Genomic DNA, 23,924 nt, shown 5'->3' with positions numbered 1-23,924 from the left:
GTGAACGATCCCCAAACGGTGTTAAGTGGTGGCAGGCGGAGGAGGAATTTATTAGAGAGAAAATATTTTACCACTTCCATTGATCTTAACCGATTTTGGCCGTGACTTCTCAGCAGAAAAAGTATAGAAATCTAAGATTATCGAGGAATTTGAGAAATAATAAGCCTATAACACACCTCAGATATTGTTCTGCCGTTTGTGCATATTATATTTGCATGAAATATCTTTATTTTTAATCCTATTAATGTCAAAATCAGACGGGAAAAAATGAGTTCATTTTATTTATATAGATAGATAGATAGAAGAAAAAACAGTACAGTATATAATACACATGTATATAATCAAATAATAATATAAACTAGCGGGGGTACCCGACGTTGCCCGAGTGTTTGTTTCCGGGACGGGGGGGAGTTTTAAAAAATGTTATGGTAGGTAAGTAGGAAGGATCAAACCCGGAGTCATGAGTAAAAGTAGGAAAATAAAGTGTGAAAAAAAAACAAAAAAAACATCTGCAACGTTAACAGTTCGGCCACCAAGAAAAGTCCATTCCAGTTGTTTAGGAAAAAAAAAAAAACGACTACGGTAGGTCGGCGCGAACGTGAAAATATAATGTGAATTGTCCAGCACGCTAACCACTACGCCACAGAGCACTGCAGCTTAGTTTAGTGATTTTAAATAACTTCACATGAAGAACTACGAAGCCAAACCGGTGTTCTCTTCTCAACTGTTCCTTGTGAACGATCCCCAAACGGTGTTAAGTGGTGGCAGGCGGAGGAGGAATTTATTAGAGAGAAAATATTTTACCACTTCCATTGATCTTAACCGATTTTGGCCGTGACTTCTCAGCAGAAAAAGTATAGAAATCTAAGATTATCGAGGAATTTGAGAAATAATAAGCCTATAACACACCTCAGATATTGTTCTGCCGTTTGTGCATATTATATTTGCATGAAATATCTTTATTTTTAATCCTATTAATGTCAAAATCAGACGGGAAAAAATGAGTTCATTTTATTTATATAGATAGATAGATAGAAATAGATAGAAGATAGATAGATAGAATAGATAGAAGAAGAGAAGAAGAAAGAAGGTAGAAGAGAAGAGAAGAGAAGAGAAGAAGAGATAACACCGTAAGGTGAGGCAAATACCGTAACCATGAGCCGGAAAAACATCGTATTCACATCGTAACCTGGAAAAAACGTATCTTAGGGCCACCGTATCTCTTGAATCTACTGTATCATATATATATATATACATATATATATATATATATATATATATATAACTACTTCATTTACTCACACAAATTTAATATACGAAAGTATAGACTTATGCGTAAACCTTAAGTATTTACTTCAAAAGTGCTCAATACGTAGGTAGAGCTAGTTAGTAATTTATAAAATATATATGGCGATTAAGCTGCACTGAATATTCTGCGTTTCATCCACTGTAGGATTCGTCAGGCTTATGCGCGAATTGTGTGGTTGCTTCTTGTTTTTATATATGTTGAGGATTTCTAGTTAGCCAATCAGCTTTCTAGTATCCACCGCGCCCCCTCCTATCAGCCAATGGGCATGCATTTTATCGAACAAAGGATCTGTTTTAGAACTAGGTTAGTGGTTTAAGGTAGATCTTTTCCCTCCTTTTTTATATATATATATATATATATATATATATAGGAATATACCTATGTGTACACACACACATGCACACATATATACATATATATATGTGTGATCGTTTATGCATATTCATGTTTATTTAATTTATTTATTTGTTTGTTTTCTATTGTGATTGTTAGTTTTAAAGCATATTCGATACTACGGATATCGGCCTATATAGAGATGACGGACTAGCTATAATAAAAAAAACTCCAACAAAGTCAAGGGAGAAAACTTTAAGAAAATCATACACAAAGAAATGAAAAAATTAGGCCTAAAAGCGGACGTATCATCTAACATAAAAATAACAAACTTCCTGGACGTCACGTTAAACTTAGATAAAAACACATATGAACCATACTTAAAAGATAACGCTACTCCAATTTACGTAAACCCCAAGTCCAACCACCAACCATCAATTATAAAACACATTCCTAACTCGATCGTAAGTAGACTCAGTAATAACTCAAGCGATGAAAATGCATTTAACAGGTCAACCAATATCTACGAAACAGCCCTAAAAAATAGTGGATACAAAAATATCGATATCAAATATAAGCAACAAAACACCAACAACTATAATAAAATTAAAAATAGAAGAAAAAGAACTATAATTTGGTATACGGCCCCATACAATCAAATGTTAAAAACAAAACTTGGCAAGAAATTTCTAGATCTTATTGAAAAACACTTTCCCGCAACCAACCCCTTACGCAAAATCTTCAATAAAAATACCTTGAAGTTATCTTACAGTTGTTGCGAAAATTTAGAGATGATAATTAAAGCACATAATAACAAAATACTAAATGAAAACAATGTAAACAACAACAAAATAAACAATAAAAAAGTAGACACCATGACAGAAAAAAACAACATTAGCAGAAATAATAATAATAATAATAATAATAATAATAATAATAATAATAATAATAACAAACCAACCCCGGACAAGAACAACCAGACCATAAATAATAATACTAATAACGAACAAGATAAATGCAATTGTAGACACCGCACAATTTGTCCAGTCCAAAATAAATGTCTAACAAAAAGTGTAGTTTATCAAGCAAGAATATTTGCGAAAGAAACCCCGAATAACAAGAAATATTACATAGGCATGACTTCCTTAGATTTTAAAACCCGATACTATGACCACAAAAGTACCTTCAAAAATAAAAAAAACACCGTATAAAAACAACACTCGCGAATAAATACTGGGAACTCAAAGAAAGCGGACATTCGCCGGTAGTCGAATGGAAAATAATGAGACAAGCTACCACATGCAGACATTTAGACGACCCATGTAAATTATGCCTCCATGAAAAATTTGCTATCCTGTACTTTAAAGAACCTCAAAATCTATTAAACTGTAGACGAGAAATAGCAAACAACTGTGTTCACAAAATAAAACTTATTCTAGGATAGCGATACAAAATAGCTTTAAAACTAACAATAACAATAGAAAACAAACAAATAAATAAATTAAATAAACATGAATATGCATAAACGATCATACATATATATATGTATATATATATATATGTGTGTGTGTGTGTGTGTGTGTGTGTGTGTGTGCATGTGTGTGTAAACATAGGTATATTCATATATATATATATATATATATATATATATAAAAGGAGGGAAAAGATCTACCTTAAACCACTAACCTAGTTCTAAAACAGATCCTTTGTTCGATAAAATGCATGCCCATTGGCTGATAGGAGGGGGCGCGGTGGATACTAGAAAGCTGATTGGCTAACTAGAAATCCTCAACATATATAAAAACAAGAAGCAACCACAAAATTCGCGCATAAGCCTGACGAATCCTACAGTGGATGAAACGCAGAATATTCAGTGTAGCTTAATCGCCATATATATTTTATAAATTACTAATTACTATATATATATATATATTAAATTATAATATCAAAATATATATATTATGCATCTAATGATGTGTATTCATATTTACTTGTCCTCATAATAAAGCAGTTATCACAAGGTCGTTTTTAAAGGGGGAGACAAAAATGAAAATATTCTCAACGTAGCATTTCTTATTCATTGACCAGAAAAGATACTGTGCAGTATCAGAACATATACTACACTTTAAGTTATTTATTTGTAAAAATATAAAGATTTAAAAGGCCAAGAATCTATACTCATGAATTTAAGGAACACACAAACATTAATTAAATGAACAAACAAATTAATAACAAACGGAAAATAAGTTTTAAAATGAAAGCGATATATAAACAAATAAATAATCTTGCAGGTGCTATAAAACTGAAAAACTATTTGTAAATAAATATATGAACAAAGTTATCTTATTGTCTATTTTACATTACTTAATCTGCCTTTCTTTATCTACCACACAAAAAATAAACAAGTTTCAATCGGATTTCTAGTCCGTAATATTCTATTGCTAACCATTTTTTTTAAAGTTGTCTATATGTGGACATAAAATTTCAATTTTATGTACGTTAAACTGAAATTTGGTATCAGAACAGAATGTTTTATATCATACAAACTTGTTCTTTTGTAAAAAAACAAAAAGAAAAAGAAAAAAAAAGAAAGAACTAAGATTTTAGGAAACACAAGCATATGCTTGATTTCACTTAATATTTTTTACCAAGACAGGTTTGTCATCCATCTTGAATTTTAGTTTCAACTAGTTTTTGTATAGCTTTATTTTCTAATTATGATCACATTTCCACCTTGAAAACCATGTGAACAAAACCATTAGTATCTTCTTTTTTTTATACCAAACAATTACCAAATCAAAGAACTAATTTAAAAGCGAAATTACCACGCTCATATGTCTACATGTAATGTGTAACCGTTCCTTTCGAAAGGTCTTGTGTGTCTGCTTAAGTGTGATTTAGTAGCAACAGCTCTGAGCAAATGAGCGAGACTTCTTGGACAGGCGTTCTTACTGGGCGTCGTGGCTAAATACTCAGCATTATAAGGTGAAGATTGAGCGTAAGTGAAGTTATTTTTTAAAAAAAAATGAGTGGCACCTTGCCTTACATCTCAATAAAGCAACCAATGAAAAGAGAACTTTTGGGTCGCCATTAACTACTTTTATACCTGCTTACAAAATTTAATGCTGACTCCATTTTTGAATATTTTAAGACCGGTTCCTTATGTAGCATTTCTCTTAAAAGCTAATTATTCAGCGATCGATGAACCTGGAAAGACCAACAGATGTTTAGTGTTTGCATAATTCTTTTCTTTCTTTCTTTCTTTCTTTTATTTTATTTTATTTTTATTTTATTATATTTATTTATTTTTTACTATTAACGTAACCGGGAGATGACTGCGCTGTTTTCCATTGACCTAGTCAACTTATGATCTATTTATTTACATAATGTTCCTTTTTGAATATTTTCTTATTTGAATCGATAAGCTGATTTAAACTTCTTCTTCTTCTTCTTCTTCTTCTTCTTCTTATTCTCATCATCATAGTCATCATCATCATCATCATCATCATCATTATTATTATTATTATATGTTTTAGCTACAATGCAAATATATATATATATGTTTATATAAATATATATATATATGTGTTTATATATATATATATATATATATATATATATTTCTTTTCAAGGGAAATAAGGTAAAAAAAACCCGATAAAAGTGCTCGATACGTTAATAGAGCGGTATATAATTTTTTAATTTTTTATTGAGCCCATAATAAATTTACATTATTGTTTCCATTGGCCTTTCACCCCAGGAGATGGGGTGGAGTACCAATTTCATCGGAATTTATAGGTGAACAGCTATAAATTCCGATGAAATTGGTACTCCACCCCATCTCCTGGGGTGAAAGGCCAATGGAAACAATAATGTAAATTCATTATGGGCTCAATAAAATGAAAAAATTATATATATATATATATATATATATATATATATAATTTCACAAGCATTCTGTTTTGCCATAGATTCGCTTTGTAGCTAAAACATCATATAAAACTGGGATTTGTCACGCCTACGCATGTAAACAAGCCGTTATTATCTTCTGCTATTTTTCTTTCATTTTTTATAACCTATATCACGTTGACAAGAAAGTTCTTGCGTTTTTTAACTTTTAAATTCAGATGAACATATCTCGGCTGAAAGATTTATTGATCGAAATAAGCATCATCATAATCAACACACGTTTTGCCAAAGCAAAACAAGTGTATTCATGCCAGTTACGTAAAAATCTTGCTTTCTAGTGGCGATGAAGTTGCTGAAGGCGTTTATGATATCACTTAGGTGTTTAAAGCATTTCTCATGCAGAAAGTTGTCGAAATGCTTGAAAAAATAGTTGGTAGGTGAGAGGCGTGGATAGTATGGTAGATGAGGCAAAGTTTCGTAGCCGAATTCGTTTAATCTTCGCAGGGTCGGTTTAGCAATGTGCGGCCGGGCATTGTCATGGAAGAGATTTGTCTTTTTCTGTTGACTAATGCTGGGTGTTGTTGTCGAAGTTAATGATGCATTTTATCCATATGTTGACAGCACTTCCTCGTCGTAATGGTTTCGCTTGCATTTAAAACCAGCCGACCACTGAACAGTCAGCATGACCTTCTTTTGGTGCAACTCTGGCTTCGGGAAGTGTCGTGGAGCTTCGTTTACGTCAAACCACTGAGCTGAGCGTCGCCGGTTATCGTAAAAAAAACACTTTTCATCGCAAGTCACAACACGGTGGAGAAACGGGCCATTCTTGTTGTGTAAAAGAAGGGAAGAGGACACTTCATAACGGTTTTTTATTTGGTTGTCGTTCAATTTGTGAGGCACCTATTTATCAAGTTTTTTGTCTTTTTTTACAGTTTTTTGTCTTTCCAATTTCTCTCGAGTATACGTCGTATACGTTACGTCTAATTCATAGAAGCAAGTTCTAGGAGAGTTGTGCATGGATTGGCTTCGACTAACGCTTTTAATTGATCGTTATCAACATTCGATGGCCGACCATTCCACTCATCATCTTCAAGATTCTCGTCACCGCCACGAAATTTTTTAAACCACCATTGCGCTGTGTGTTCAATAGTAGTTCCTGGGCCAAATGCTTCGTTGACATCAGGGATTGTTTCAGCAGATTTTCGGCGTAGCTTGAATTGAAATAAAAAAAAATTGTGCGAATTTGCTTTTTTCCATCTTGTATTCAACGTTCTGAAAAGAAGACAATTATAACTCAAACGATTAGATACAGCGAAATTTGAAATCAAAATTAAAATTCAGCAAGAACTTTCTCCTCAACCATATATATATATATATATATATATATATATATATATATATATATATATAGTAAAATGCCGGGATACGGTGGCTCTAGATACGGTTTTTCCAGGTTACGATCTGGGATACGATGTTTATCCGGCCTCTGGTTACGGTATTTGCCTCGCCTTACAATGTTATTTATAATATTATTTGATTATACACATGTGTATTATATACGGTATGTATTTTTATTTTTTAATGCCGTATCTCAGGGTATATATATTTGTCTCTGCTGCAGATATTGACGGTGTGAGACAGACTAAGAAAGAAGCCCCTGCCATTAACTTGCATCAGAAGTAGAAATTAATTATTGAAAAAGATCGCTCGTTGTCGTTGTGGCTCTTCAACTTTTGAGTTAAAATTTTAAAAATAGGAGGTTTTACTTTTGGGACGACACTCGTATGACAAAGCGTGTATGTATAAAAATGTATTAGGAATAGTTGTGATTCTGCAGAAAAATAACTTTTGTAGCACAAAAGATCGCTCGTTTTAATGGTACCACTCCCGTCTTCATAGCTCTTCAATTTTTCTAGTTAAAATATATAGGAGGCTTCTTTTTTTTTTTTAGAGCGACTCTCGTGTATATATATATATATATATATATATATATATATATATATATATATATATATATATATATATATATATATATATATATATTCACAGGCCGCCTGGCATTTCCCGGTCACAAAATACGCTTAAATATGATATTTGGATTAATGCAGATTTCGTATTTATTATTATATTATATTATATCAGGCCCATATATATAGTAATTATTTTTTAAGTTAAAAAAAAAAATGACTCGTGCGTCACCACATAGAATCACAATCAAAACGTTTAGCTTGCGATTTAATTTTTCCTTTGATGTTAATGCCTAAGAAATGAAGACATATTTGCTGCAAGGCTAAAAATTAAAACATGAACAAATAGCTATTACGTTACGCATGCATATGCGTAATGCCATCGTTCGATCTTCACCTGGCAAACTCCATTTCTCTAATTTTCACATTTGTTGCACCGATTTCCCCCAGCTAAAACCTAAATATAGTTTCGCATGGGTGCGAATACCCTATATGTTAACTTTCATGAGCAAATGGTGTAAAGGTGGAAGGGACTCCCATAAGCTATAGTGAAAGCGACCTTTCTGGGAGAATGAAATCTCTGATGGAAAACTTGCGGTCGACATAGCTACCAATCATCTCGTACTTGCTTGTCACTGAATTCTGGCCATCAAGATTTAGAGAATGGTGTATGTGTTGTTCAAACATACTTCACTATAATCCACCGATGTACAGATGTCTTGTCAACTCAACTCGCCTCATCTTTGTTCATAAAAAAGAGGCATGGCAACATAGGTAGACCTAACAAGCTGGAGGCCTATAATCAAAAATCTGTCCAAAGTTTTTCTTAACGTCGTTATTTTCTCTACAGTAGATAACTGATTTCGGTGGACGCTTCTGTATCTTAGCAGCCCTACTTAGGGAGTCGACTGCTCATCAAGGATTCTGGGGAGATGCTAGAAAACGTGCATCGAAAAGTTCCTGTTAATCTTTAAGCTGGCTAGCTTGCTGCAGCTAGCGGCTGTTCATCATAGCAGCAACAAGATAATGGGTACAAACCCAAAGCAATATGCTAATAAACGTTTATCAGTCAATATTGGATCATTGAATGTCTTGAGAAAAAAAATGAAGACTTTAAATTTAATAAGCAAACCGACAAAGAACAAGAAAGAAGATGTGAAAATAATATTTTGTTCGTTCTTTCCACAGCGGCTATATTGAGTGAAGATCAGGATGCTCCACCTAAACTTACCAAGTTGGCATCTATTCATAGAGCTTCTCAGCCCGATAGCGATGCAGTAATACGCTCTATCGTTACGAGAGCTTCGACAGGTGTCGATGTCGCTAAACCTTGGCAATATTTTCACAAAACATTACAGGATCCCCTGACTCCACTATTTCTAACTTGGAGCGCTCCCTCTTCGGCGAGAAGAAAAGTTAAAATCTCAAAACTACATAAAGTGAAGATTTTTGCAAAAATCTTAAATTATAAGAAAAACATTATTTGATCAAATCTATTGAAATTCCTTTGTTTTTTTTTTTATTCATTTGCTTAATGTAAGCACACAACGACATTGCTCATATATCTACCGATTTATTTTCATTGCCGGTCACAGCTTGTGTAGGTGTGTTCATGGCAGTTGATGATGAGTCCGGATAAACCCATCCGACAGTAGGTTAGCTGCTGTAGTTATGGCGCTGCTCAGTCGGACTGAAGTATCGTTTTGTGCAGTTCTATGAAGCCCATTCTTCAAGGCTTGAACATTTTTGAAAATGGGTTTATTTTACTGTTATTTGCCTGATGCGCCCTACCTGTGAATGCAAACTGGTTGTTCAGGAATTTTGTAGACCAGAGCGTACTAACCCTAGTACGTTGACTTTTCAAAACCACATCTTGAAAGAAGATAAGATACAATGATTTTACTGCCTTCATCAACTCTCCGGCTAGGTTAATTGTTGTAATACATCTTATTACTCTATTAGTTCAGTTTAACAACTGTAAGCTTGTCGACTCTCTTTATGGTGACTGCTTTCCTTTTTTTTTTTTGTTTTGTATTTGAAAGGACACACACCACAGGAGACTTTTGATGAAATGAAAGAAACTTATGGTGATAATGCCCCATCATATGACCTTGTAAAACGCTGGCATTGTGAATTCAAACATGGCCGGAAGTCTGTGGAAACAGCTCCCAGACCTGGTCGCCCCCCTTCTGCCATTGATGAGGCGTCTGTCCGTAAAGTTGAGGCTGCCATTTTGGAAGATCGGCGCATTAATATTTGCCAAATAGTCCAAGATGTCAAGATTAGTACAGGGTCTGTGGAAACTATCATTCATGACCATTTGCATATGCATAAGGTGTCTGCCAGATGAATCCCCAGGTTACTCACACCATTCCAGAAGCGAGAAAGCGTCGTACTCGAGGATGAATTTGGAGATGTGCCAAGAGGATCATTCAAAGTTTTTCAAAAGACTGATTACACAGGATGAAACCTGGGCCCATCACTATGATCCAGAGACCTAAGCCCAGTCAATGCAGTTGAAGCACTTGGACTCACCACCTCCAATGAAGGCAAGGGTGCAGCCCTCCGCTGGCAAGGTCATGCTCACAGTCTTCTGGGACCAAGATGGAGTAGTGATAATAGATTTCCTGGCAAAGGGTACCACAATTACAGGAGCTTCACTTTTAAGGAAATTAAGGAAAACTATCAAAATCAAGAGGCGGGACAAGATCAGCAAAGGTACCCTCCTCCTGCAGGACAACGCTCCGGTCCACAACTCGTATGTCGCCAGATCAAAAGCATGGGCGTGTGGTTATGAAATTCACACCCCATCCTCCCTACTCTCCTGACTTGCACCCTCTGACTTTCACCTCTTCCCAGCCATAAAGTTGTTTTTGAAAGGAAAGCGTTTCCCAAATGATGCAGCCTTTATTTCTGAAGTCACGTCGTGGTTGGAAGACCAACCTGGAGTGTTCTACAAAAACGGTCTCCACAGCTGCATCAAACGATGGAAGAAATGCATAACTCTGGGTGGTTCCTATGTAGAGAAAGACTAATAACTGTGCCACGTTTCGTTGCTATAGGAAGTGGGTCAGGGGCATTACTTATTGCACGCCCCTCGTATATATCTATAGTACAATGAGCACTGTTTTCTTTTAGTAGTATTAATACATTTACTAATACATTATAATAAACTCTATTCTTTAGACTCCAAAAATGAAATATATATCTATGAAATATATATCTATGATTTTAATTAACTTGAAGTTAACAGTAGGTGGGAATGTTTAATAATTGTTATATATAATATTTTATTGTGATGTGAAAAAAAAACGGTGAATTGAAAATTGATCTCATTAAATCTGTTCCCGATTTTTATGTGTAGAAAATTATTCTTGTTAGGTGAACATCCTTCCATTTTCTTTGAAAATCCCTAAACAAAATTAAAATATCGATCCGAATAAAGTATGTAATTGAAAGAATCGATTGGAAATATTAATGTTTTGAAGAACATCTTTCGGTTTGAGAAAAGACATTCGTATCGAACCATATTTAAATTGTAAACCAAATTAAATATTAAGCTTATATGCGATAGTCACCTCTGTGTTATTAGTAGGGCTGTGACAACAGAATATTCTTTTCATTATTTTGACTCTTGAGTATATATCCGACACTGTTAGACACAGGCAATCAACCGACAAGCACATCAGTCTATATAAAAACATATAAGATATAAACGGATATGTACTCAAGAGTCAAAACAATGAAAAGAATACTATTTATTAGCAAAGTTTTCAGGATTATTGCAATTGATGGCTTTACAGTATTTGATTTTTACTTTCCTATCAAAGCTTGCGAGTAATTTGGGATTCTGCCTTTTCATTCTATTTTCCAATCAACGCTGCTATTGTTTTGGGCTCAATTCTCAACTCAACACTGTTTCTTTTTTATATCAACGATCTTCCAGAGAATATAATTCATAAAATTAACAGCTACGTTGAAGATACCTGCTTTTATTCTGGTATTGCTTCTCACCAATCTCCCTTGGGTCAGTTAAAGCATTCAGTTAGTCTAGAAATTTACTTGAGTTCAGTCGTGGAGTGAAGTAAGAGATGGTTTGTTTTGTTTAATCCTATTAAGACTTAATCATAGACGTGTCCCTTTCCTTCTTGTGGATTGCTCTTCAGGCGAAGTCGGCTGAAAGCTTTTAGTCTTTCTTTCTCATCAATTTTTTTTCTTTTTTTAATTCATATATGAAAACTATTACTCTTTCTGTAAGTTGGTTCTTTCTAAACATTTTCTCACACCTGAGGCTTTTCTCTATCTCAAATCTATTATCAGACCATGTACGGAGTACTGTTGCCGTATTTGGATTGTTGAATCTCTGTTCTATTTAAGTGTTCTGTGACAACAGTCGTGGAAACAAGCGCCCAAGTGTGGCGTGTGCAACACTCAAACTCGAAACCCGACTGATAGGAAACGAAAAGTTGTGCGTGTACTCTTCCGATGGCAGGACATGTGTGACTATAGTTTGTAGAACGAATACAAATGTGATGTATAAAATATCAGGGAGTATCAACAGCACGAATGTGTTGCACTTCCGACTCGACAGATTTCTAAACTCGCCGTGTAAAGAAGATTTTTTTTTCTTTTGCTCATTCGGAGTCATTTTGTACATACGATTAATTAGCGTGTCAGTAGGGGAAAAAACGACGGCTTTTTTATGTGTGTGCATGATACGGTATTCGGCAGTTTAAGACTTTAATTTCAACCGTTCATGTTCTTAATAAAGTTAAGAAACATATATATTACTAGATTGACTTCACCCTTTATTCTATGCAAAATGTCTACCACAGACGTGATGTTGCTAGTCTCAATCTTTTTTTTATAAATACAATTATGGTATGTGTTCTTCCAAATTATCTGATCAATTCCCTGTTTACTTTGTGTCAGCTCTGTTTGACTCGGTATAGTGTAACAGAGCTGCTGAGACATATATGTAGCAGCAGTATGACACGCAAGCCGGTGCATGAGGTGACGTCACAGCGGAGGAACAGAAGTAATAGAAAAGCGGATAAAATTGAAAGTACGAGAAAGTGCAAGAGGAACTTTTAAGATAAGACGAAATCCGAACTTTGACCAAAAAAATGGTCGGACGACCGTATGTCGTGCGGTGAGCTGCAGACATAGCAGCAGATAGAAAAAGGAGAGAGATTTGGAACCACGTGAACGGCAACAACAAGGCGAAACACATGCCGGTGAGAGAGATTGAATAATCCGCGTAACAGCGAAACAAAGATACTTATAAAACCAAGATGTAGTCTAGAAAGTACCATGAATAAATGCCTTTTATTTCAACTGAAAAAAGACTGAATTGAATTTGTTGTTGTTCCTCTACGACTGTGGATCCGAGTGAAAATGTAACGACCACGTTATAATAGTGATCTTCATCAATCTCCTATTTTGACACCTCATTGCAATATAGCGTCCTACTTCAATAGCTTCTTTTCAAGAACTGCAGACTTTTGGAACTCTTTTCATGTTGACTGTTTTCCTTCTACATATAGCCTTTGCCGTTTCAATAGGCAGCTTCGGTCTTTGCTATAATCAAATTCCATTCCTCGTTATATCAAGTGGCTTTATACTTTGTCTGGAGTGAATTCATAAAAAGGTTATGAAAGTCCAAAAACTGATAGTAGACTGGCTATTTTTTATACATTAAATGTATGTATTTGGACACATTTAACTTTATATTTTTTCTAGAAAACCATTGATATCTTACTGTTAAAAGCATTTAAAATATGACATTATCCGAGACAGATTTGAAGCACATAAAGCTTTGATTTTTAAAAAATAACTATGCAAAAATATGGTTACCCGCATGCAGATTAAACGTGACAGGTGGACTCCCCTTCCCTTCCCCCTCTCTCTCCTCCATTTTATATAATCGACCTTCACTCCAGACGTCGTGAATCTCGATATAAAGAGCGCTTAAAAAATATACATATTTCCTTTAAGATTCACTATAGCAGTGATAAATTAGACCTGACATGGGTGCCATTATTCCCTTTTGACACAGATCCATGTCATGTCTACAAAAGTAAGTCTTCTCTCTTTTTCACCAACAAATCATGTAAAACACGTGTTCTTTAGGGCGATCTGTCAGCCTTCACATTCAGTATAAAATGTGCAACAAGTCTTCAATTTTTGTTGTTGAAATATGTCAAAGTCGATGGATTACAATGAGAATAAGCTCGCATTGTCTATAAAATGCGCCCAACGTCGCACTTCTTCAATTAAGTTCAGCTCCTGCTCGTGTGGTTCTGACGGAATTGCTACGACTCATAAGAAAATACGTGAATGTGAGAGGCCTGGCGCATAAAACCGGTTCTTTTAGTCGGCAGGAATCATCAGCCTGAGAAAACCTCCCTCTAAGATTTATAGAACTCTAATTGCAAACCTCTACTGACTTAATTGATAGGAAAAACTACGGTGAGCAACCCTGAGTCGGAGTTCTAAACGAAGTCCAAGTCTATGTAGTATATAGCAACGTTCGGACAACTCCTGTGACGTCACTGGAACAATGTGTACCGGGCCTTACTTTTTCAGTTAACTATTATAGAAGTGACATAAAAGAGTTTTTTTTTATGGAAATAGCTCGAGACAAGGCATGAAGGCACTTGATGTAAGGATCTAACAAGAACGAAAGATGATTGTCGCAAAGACAAGATATACCCTTGAAGATTAGTTTTGAAAAAACCGAGACTGTAAGCAGAAGGAAAACAGTGAGCAGGAAGAAAGTGCCACAATTTGACAATTCTTGGAAAGAAGCTACTGGAATAAGAAGTTATATTTTGATAATGTATTTTAAAAAAACAGTGAATTGATGAAGACCCCTAGACAAACGAGTCAAACTAGTTAGAACTGTCAGAAATTTGACAATTACATCATGCCTCATATTGTCTTTGTTTTAGACCAATCAAATTGATTGATTGTATTTGCCGCGGCGCGATTCGCCTTGGCGGGTTTTTTGCATGCGTCTTTTTTCAGTTCCACTAAGACAGCCGTACAAGAATGATCTATGGAACTCACTCGTCGCATGCGAGGCATTTGGCGCCTCTAACCTTCGTCTCCTTGAGACTTCAATTTTAAGCTTAAATGATTAGGCTAATATATTATCATGTGTGTCTCCTTGAAACTTTATTTTAAGCCTAAATAATTAGGCTCAATTATTATTATATGGGTCTCCCAGAGACTTTAAGGTCTGAATTGTCGAACTGTCATTAAGGACTTTTCCTTTGAATGAACTTCCATAATATCGTCTCAAGACGAGAATTGAATCAGAGGGCATCATATCAACCCCCTTCAAACGGCTGTAATCACCGATCTTCGAAGACAGATGAATTTGCATCCAGTTCCTGTTGAAGACAAAAAAACTATCACCTTTCGAGGTTGTTAACAGCTCTTTTTCAGAGGAAAAATGGCCATTCCTTTTTTGCAACGAATTGGAACTATTAAAATTTATATTGGATTTTAAGGTAGATTTTTGTTGCATTTTGTCTTATTTTACCACTGTCTCGGAGTTTAAACGAGTGAGAATAATTTCTCACAGAACAAAGGAATAGATTAGACAATTCTGAAGAATCCATGCTATAATAGTATTTATATAAACAATGATATTAGCAACATCACGTCTGTGAGAGGGGCGTCGTAGTGAAGAAAGAGTGAGGCTAATCAAACTTAATTTTAAAGACAAACCAAACAAATTATTCTTAAAATACACATTTATTTTAAATTTAAAAATAAGAAACCCGGTTCCCATTTTTTTTTTTTTTGTAGACCTGACGAAACGGTTATTTCTCTTGAGAATTACAAGAGAAATTTTCTTGTTTCAATAACTTCCTTTCACAATACGTTCATATCCTTATCCTGTAGTCGCGATTAGTTTCTTGTCTTGGGAGGTTATTGCATTATCGTTCTTTTCCCAATACGTCCAAATTTTGTATTTTTTTTTTAAATGTGATGTCTTCGCTTTATTGTATTCTCTTCCTTATACAATACATTAATGTCCATATCTTGTCTTGTATGCTTGTCCCTATCAACCAACTTCGCACGAGAGTCTGATGTTACACAAAGTCATGTCTTAACATGAGATAGACCATGAGTACCAGGATATCAAACACCGGTCTGGAACAACTATTAAAAATCGCCCGCATCAGAGACTTAACTTAAAAGGATTTTTATGGATGACGCCACAAAATGAGAATAACTTTTTAGCTGCCAAAAGCTATCATTCATCGCTTATGACGTCATCTATTCTCAAATAAATACTATTTTGTAAAAACATTATTATCACCCAACATCGAGGATTTTAAGGAATAATATAGTTATAATAGATGTATACATAAAATATTGATCCAGCAAGTCATGGATGACTTTATTATCAAATAAACCGTAAAATGTAAAAATGAAAAAAATTGTAAATTGTTTCCGTGATCAAAATAATTAAGGATTAGCTTTGATTACATAAAACTTTTGGTTATTTTTAAATGTTAGATTTTAATAATGTCTTCATCGCGACGTTTTACCGAGATATCGCTGAAGAAAATGCCTCCAATTCTTCGGTAAGAACAATTTTAGCCAAATTTTGCCGAATTTGGTGTATTTTAGTTTTATTGCACATGATAAATGTTGATCAGTAGCTTCAAGGTTTTCAAGCAAGTATCGAATTTCTCTCTGTCTCTCTCTCTCTCTCTCTCTCTCTCTCTCTCTCTCTCTCTCTCTTTCTTTCTCTCTCTCTTTCTCTCTCTCTCTCTCTCTCTCTTTCTTGGCAAAGTAGAATATTTATTATTGTATCTTTGAAAATATGCTGCAAATCTAACCTTTTCTTCTGGTTTGTACCTAAATTGAGTTGATAGTTATTTTGCCATAGTTTTAAAAAAATAGAATATATATATAATCACCAAACATATTAAAATTTTATTTCTACCGACCTGTATACTTTAACGTTCAGAAACTGTCTGAGATTTTTTTATTTAAAAATTAATTCTTTTAAAGTTTTCTCTCTCTCTCTCACACACACACTCACACACACACACATACACACACACACACACACACACCACACAAGAGACAGAATGGCTGTTTATCCTTTCGTTGCTGTTAGTGATTCATTCCTTAAAATAACAATTTAAAAATGGCTTATTCTACCATTAACCCGAACTTTGAGTAGCAATCTACCCCAGACTTAGTGTTGGTAGCAGGGTAAATCATTGTTTTATCGCTTCATCCTTAAGTTATCCAATGCTACTCAACCACCATTTTTGTATTTTTCTTATCTTTCGATAATCAACAATAAATTCAGAGCTAATTAATTTAACATTTTCCACACTTTAAAAGTATAGAAATCGGTAGAAAAATTGATTTCATTCGTTTGGCAAAATTATATTTTCTTTCAAATTCTCGGCTGTTAACTACTATACTAAAACTTTGCCAAGTTGATTATCAAACCATGAGCATTTGCTTTTTCCTCATCTTGTATGCAACGTTCTGAAAAGAAGACAATTATGTTTAAACGATTGTAATTTAAACGATTAGATAGAGCGAAAAACGCTCTTCAAATGATATATGAAGTAAAGGTATTATAACGAAAACTTATTTGAAAATACATAATTTGAAATCAAAATTTAAAATTCCACAAGAACCTTCTTGTCAACTTAATAGTAGATTCTGTTGTACTTGTGCACTTATTGAACTGTGCTGAAATAATAATGTTATTATTTAGAAAGCCATTCATAACATAGGGAGAGGATGGTGTTTTGTAACTATTCTGTACTTTCAACTAGCAATTTAATAAAAAAGATATCGTAAAATTTTAATTTAATTTGAAAATGCTATTTAAAAAATAGCGCGATTCAGTGTGCACAAGAATCGATTCTGTTTTGTATACGAATTATCTGTAAATAAATTTATTTTGTGTCTTATATAATAATAATCTGTAATTGACAAATAATTTGTAATCATTATGTTATATTTCCACTTATCGAATGGAGAGTGTATAAACCATTATACACACACGTGGCATTGTCGTCGTTAACTAAGATTCTTGCTTGTCGGCAGATATAAAACCACTCGGACGCCGATGTTGATTCATAAAAATGTTCATTTAAAAAAAAGACAGAAGATCACAGAAAACATCAGAGTTTCGGGTTACTTTTGTACGTGGATCAAAGGGAGACAAAAAAGTCAGATAGACAAATAGCTCGTCTTACTACAGCCAGATACAATGTGCGCGCTGCACACTAATCCCATTGGCAACAGAGCTCTCGACACGTCTTTTCTGCTTGAAAACTCGCCACAGACAAAAATCGAGTTCACAATTTAATGGAGATGATCCTTTCTTTGCAATTCTTTTCTTACAGAAGAGATATTGTAGGTCTTCCTCTACTCTATAAATATCTTATTCTGGTTTGTCAGGTTTGCTTGTAAATCGTTGCAGCATATTATCACGAAATTTTCTACATCTCCTGGCTCCTGACGCAATCCTCTATCTGTATACGGACCAAATAGATCTTATGAGTGAGTACTTCTATCACAAATATGAAACTCCGTCGAAAAGACCAAAATCGACTTCGTAAACTAATGAAGGGTTTTTACATCTGTTCCTTATGCCCCTTTCTCAGATAAGAAATGTTGTTAGTGTTTTTCTTCTATCATAACTACCAAGAAAGATGTTTGACTGAACCCCAATTTGTTTTTTTTAATATAATGTATTATGATATGCTTATTTACAGGCGAAGAACGGAAGCTGGCTCGCTTACACCGCTAGAGAGAAAAAGCAAAACACAACAGGTAAGCATTCATATTTTACTATTCTTTCGTTTCAAATAGTAAAACATTTAATACATATAGTAGCTGTCTACCTGGAGTTTCCAAGGAATCTTTTATTTTCATTTTTATTTTGCCTTTTTTTTTATTTATTTACTTATTCATTTATTTTATTTATTTATTTTTGTAATATCAAACGTAATGCCTTTTTGTTTTCTGTAATTAAACGTATAACTAGTTTTGTTAAGACAATATTGTATTAATATTTATTCATAAAATTAGTAAATGACAATTCAAAACTTACAGCCTTTAATTTTATACTTCTCTATTAAAATATTTAATATCTACTAGCTATTCTTACCCGTCTTTGCCCAAAAAATTTTTCATTTTTATTACTTTTGTTTTTTGTACTTTTTTTTATTTTTTGTAATGTCTAACATGATTATTTTCGGAGTATGTTTAGAAAATTATTATTATTATTATTATTATTATTATTATTATTATTATTATTATTATTATTTATTCATTTATTTATTTATTTATTTATTTATTCACTAGGAGCATTCACACAAGCCACCATCAAAAAGTTGTTCTCCGATAACAACTTGTGGTGTTCCCTGGAGTCTAAGTGACAACAAGTCTCCCCAGATTTTCAGTACTCTCCACCTCTTTCGATAACCTTTGCAAAAGAATTTGCGTTATCGCAACAGCCGCTTACCATTGATTTCTCGTTGGCAGCGACCATTGGTATTCACTGGAATTTGAGTGGCAATAAGCCTCCCCAAGGTCCCACTCCTCTTTGCACATCTCCAGCGGAGGTCTGGCTAGTGATTTCTCTTCTCAGTCTTCTCCTCCACCTTGACCCTCATTATTTGGTGTGGTGCCTGTTTATGGTGACACTCACAGGAGAGAGAAAAAAGTGGGGGCGTTTTTTTTTTTTATTTATACAATTTCAGTTTTCATGATTTCATGTGATGTTATTTTGTGTTGTGCGTCTGTAGCCGTTTCTGTATCCAGTTTGTGTGTAGTTCATGTGTGGTGTTAGTCTCCACATTCAAAGGTTTTCCTTAATATTTGTTGTTTTCATTATTGAAATTCGTTGTATTTTCTCGGCCAACCTTCTGATTCCAATATTTCCCATTCTTTTTTCAAAGTTGTTTAGTATCATTCCTAGCGCTCCTACTATTAGTGGTGCTATTTTTACTTTCTTCATTTTCCAGATTCCTTTGAGCTCTCTGGCCAATTCCGTGTATTTGCTCAGCTTCTCATTCTCCTTGATTTCACTCTGTGGTCTGCTGGAATGGCAAAATCTACAATCTGGCAGGCCTTTTCCGTCTTGATAACTATTATGACATCCGATCTTCTTGCTTGTTTTGTTTGTATATGTATATCCCATAGGATCTTGTGTCTTTTATTTTCTATTTCTGCTGCCGGTTTGTGTTTGCACCATTTGTCTGTGTGTTCACAATTCATTTGTTTGCATAATTGTCAATGCACCACTTTCCCTACTTGATCGTGTCTATTTTCATATTCTTTTTGGGCTATTTGTTGCATTCACTTAATATGTGGTTTGTTTTGTCTCTTTGTCCGCAGAGTCTGCATTTGCTGTTTTCTTGTGTCTTGTCGATCCTTGCTTTAATGTGGTTGGTTTTAATTGCATTATCTTGCGCAACTTTTATTAGTGATTCAGTTTCCCTGTTAAGGTTTCCTTTTTGTAGCCATTTCCAAGTGTTTTCGTTTGTCTCTTCTTTTGTAATCCTTATGAATCATTTATCTAGCTGTTTCTCTTCCCATTTTTCTTTCCTCGTCTTATTCCTCGTCTCTTTTTGTTTCTTGTTTGTTTCTTTCGCGTCTCTTGTTGCACTAATTATTCTTTTGGTGTTCTGCGTTATATATTTTTCTCATTCTTTTTTCCTTTTATTTACAGTCTTCTATACAGATCAGTCCTCTTCCTCCGTATTTACTTTTCACATATAATCGTTCAGTATCACCCTTCTGGTGTAGTGCATTGTGCATCGTCATTAGTTTCCTGGTCTTCTGGTCGAGATTTCTTAGTTCTTCTTTGGATCAGTTCATAAAAGGTCCAGAGTATCTTATCAATGATACTGCCCACGTGTTTATTCCTTTAATTATGTTTTGGCTATATTATTATTATCATTAGTAGTAGTAGTAGTAGTAGTAGTAGTAGTAGTAGTAGTAGTAGTATTGTTATTCCTCCTTTATTATGATTTTTAAAATCAAATGTAATATTAAAAGTTAAATTTAATTATTACAATATCGTTTGGCCACTAAATTATTATTAGAAACTTCTTGGTCTTTCTCTCCCATTAAATCTATGTTAAAATTCATATATTAGATCCATTGCTTTTTCTGATTCCCATAAAATTGGTTCTCTATCGCTCTAAACACTTTCTCTTTTCTCTTTCTTTACAAATCTACTATCGGACCATGTATGGAATGATGTATGGAATGATGGTGTCATATTTGGGCTAGTTAATCTCTGTCATATTTGAAAGTTATTGATAAAATTCACAAACTTGTCTGTAATTTTATTGTTCCCACCCTTTTTTTTTCTTCGCTGCACCCTCTCTCTCTCGCTCTCGCTCACAGACGTGCTGTTGCTAGTCTCAGTCTTGCTTTTATAAATGCCATTATGGCGTGTGTGTGTGTGTGTGTGTGTGTTATTTTCTTGTCTGTTCCCTGTTTCCTTTGTTCCAGATCGTTCGACTCGTTGACTAATAAACTCCACCAATTTGCTGTTTTAATAACTGACAATAATTGAGTTTTTTTTTTCTTTCCAAGAACAGAAAAGTTATTGAATTCTCTTCATGTTTACTTCTTTCCTCCTAACTACAGCCTTGTTTTTTACAGACTAGGATCATTTACTGTCTTTGCGATAACCATCTTTCATTCTAGTATGGCCCTTTCATCAAGTGGCCTCATGCCTTGTCTCGAGCCATTTCCATAGAAAATATTATAAAAGTAAAATAAATTTTGTTGCAGCAATATTGTTTTAATCTCTATTCATAAAATGAGAGATGCGGTTAGTTATTGTGCAACTCTAGCCTACATAAACTCGTTGCACATACCCATTGTTGCTCAAGGCCTAAATGATACCTTTTATTGTTTTAGTGTTTATATTAAATAGGCAGTGACAGACACATTAATTGGCATATAGTCCATTACTTCCGTTTTGTTTCAACGCCTGTCACTTTCCATTTTTTGCGCTATCTCAGCTTAGAAAACTGAGCCCCTTACCTCAAATAAAAACGCAGTAAAGAAACCAAGACAGACGACTGTCTAAGAAAAAAATGAATAAGGAAAGAAGAAAATAGGGTACAAATTGTCATATAGCGTCTTGTCCCGTCTCTTCTCCGGGATCTGAATTCGTACTTTTGACGGTCTAATGAACTGATGAGATAAATTGATGACTTCCTTGGCGGTTCGTTAATTCTGTTTTGCTGGGCGGGGTACATTTGGTGACGATTCTCCACGGTATAATCGTTGGTTATCAAATAAAATAACTCGAAGAAATTGATATTCAAAATATATTAGTCACTATTAGAAGAGGGTCGTTCGGACGACAGCTTGTGACTATAATAAAGATTATAACTGCAAGCTGTCGCCCGAACGATCCTTCTCTAAGGGTGGTCGATCAACAGAAATTCGAAGTCTTCGAAAATGACTGCCTTTACCTCGCGGTGTGTTGCCGGTGGCCCACCGTGTCCTGATTACTGCTCTTTGCTAATGCTTCAATCCGGAGCTTCTGTCGTCCGTTTTGTTACAACGACGACTTTGATCATTCGGGTATTCCTGTCACTTTTGAACTGTTGATATGTTGACAAAGTAAAACAAAGTAAGCAGTGCACGAAAAGAAATACAGCAGCAAAAATATCTGGGGAATCGAAATTGTTCTATCATTTTTTTTTTGTCTTTTAATAATTTAATGGGAAATTAAAGCAACGTTGATTTTTTTTTGCCTCAATTGATGTTGATTTTTAAAGCCATAAATTTTTTTACAGACATCCTCAATAAAAAAAATATGTCTCTGCAAAGGTTAATGTTATTATTTGTTAATTTCTTATATCCGACACCATTTCGCAGAGTTCATTTTTAATCATCTTTATCAGACAATAAGAATACTCATCTCAGGACGAGTATAATTAATTCTCCGAACAGAACACTTTTTGGACCATTTTTAGGCTCAATTTATGAAAATTAAAATAATGATACTAAGCTTTGTATTTAGAATCCTTGGTCAAATTTTGATCAGCACTATTACATAATTTTGATTATAGATTATAGAATTTATCAAATTTATGACTTAACACAAACAGCCCATAGCCATTTTCTTCATTATATCTTCTTTTATTATGTTGAATAAATTATTATATTAAAGCTGAGTTAATCATTTTTCAAATACATATAAACCTACTTATTTCTAAAGAAGATTATTACATTGCTGAATGATTGCCATGATTTAAGGGACAGACATTAACTTCAATGTCATTCACCACGTGCTTTTATTAACACAAATTCCATAGTAGTTGTTGGTGTCACCACTAACACTTTTTCTCCTGGCAGCCAATAGTTTTAGATCAATTCTGGCACTAAAAATAGGCGTTGTACAAACTTATAAAATCCGAATAAATAAATGCAGAAGTTGGGTCTATTTCTCGCACTTACGGTGAAATCAAAATTCTTAATTTCAAGTTCGTTAAACTTTACACAACAGAAAAAGCTTCTTTTTATATATGTTATCTTACGTTTATGGTATATCAGCTGCTAAGTTAACTAGTTTTTGAAAAAGCACATTTTATAAATTAATTATTATGCTGTTTTAATTCAATGTTTGTATTGATTTAAATATAACAGATAGCGTTTTTTTACGCAATATTATTTTATTTTCCGTGTTTGAATTTAGATTTTATTTTTCAACAAGTTACGATCTATTACTACATTACAAATGAAAGGGCAAATTAAATTTTCCTTTCTTTGTGGTTACGTTGAAAAGAAAAAAATGTATCAAAATTACTAAAATGTCAATACTTATCTATATGAATAAATGGGAAAGATTTTGTTTCTGGTTTACAAAGTAATGGATGAAATGTTTATTATTTTGAATTGATGTTCCAAGTATTGAAAGTAGAGACATTTACGGAGCGATAGCGATCCAGAAAATCCGGTCGTAATCCATAAAATCGCCTACAAATATTGTAATATAAACAATTTGAGTAAAAAAAAATGAATAAATATTTGTTCGAACTCCTTCTTGCTAACTCCGGAATTCAACTGCAATTTTTACCGCCCGTTCCATCTCTATCTCTCTTAGTTATGTTTTCCAATTAACCCATTTTACAGCCGTCACTGTTCTCATACGCAAATTAATGTCATGTGTATATTTATGAATCATCTACAAACGAAAGTGTTTCCTTTCTCTTCCCTCCCTTGATTCTGCCACTCGACAGGATAGAAAAGAGACACTGTCGCTTGTGTAAGTCACGTCCAACATTACTTTCGCCATACATATTTGACAAAATGTGCATTAAATAATAAAATTTCATAAGTTTTAAAATGTATATTACTTGAGTGCCATCGGTTA

At 34.0% G+C, this 23,924-nt stretch overlaps 1 protein-coding gene across 3 annotated transcripts in view; it reads left to right on the top strand.

The window, feature by feature from the left end:
- The window catches only part of LOC145292991 (transmembrane channel-like protein 7), a 195,571-nt gene that overhangs the window by 94,786 nt on the left and 76,861 nt on the right, over positions 1-23,924 (top strand). Inside the window, exons 1-2 of one of the 3 annotated variants that reach the window (XM_080139241.1) lie at positions 15,904-16,119; positions 18,289-18,346. In XM_080139241.1, the coding sequence (XP_079995367.1) occupies positions 16,045-16,119; positions 18,289-18,346 (133 nt within the window). In that variant the 5' untranslated portion in view covers positions 15,904-16,044. Of the gene's footprint in view, positions 1-15,903; positions 16,120-18,288; positions 18,347-23,924 lie in introns of those variants that run through there. The other 2 variants (XM_080139240.1, XM_080139242.1) reach the window with 2 other exon arrangements.

This window comes from Euprymna scolopes, chromosome 14, assembly GCF_053919585.1.
Source record: "Euprymna scolopes isolate OS-2025 chromosome 14, ASM5391958v1, whole genome shotgun sequence".
In the NCBI taxonomy this organism is placed as follows: Eukaryota; Metazoa; Mollusca; class Cephalopoda; order Sepiida; family Sepiolidae; genus Euprymna; species Euprymna scolopes.
Note: the sequence above shows the minus strand (reverse complement) of the source record. Positions and strands in the feature narration are given on the sequence as shown.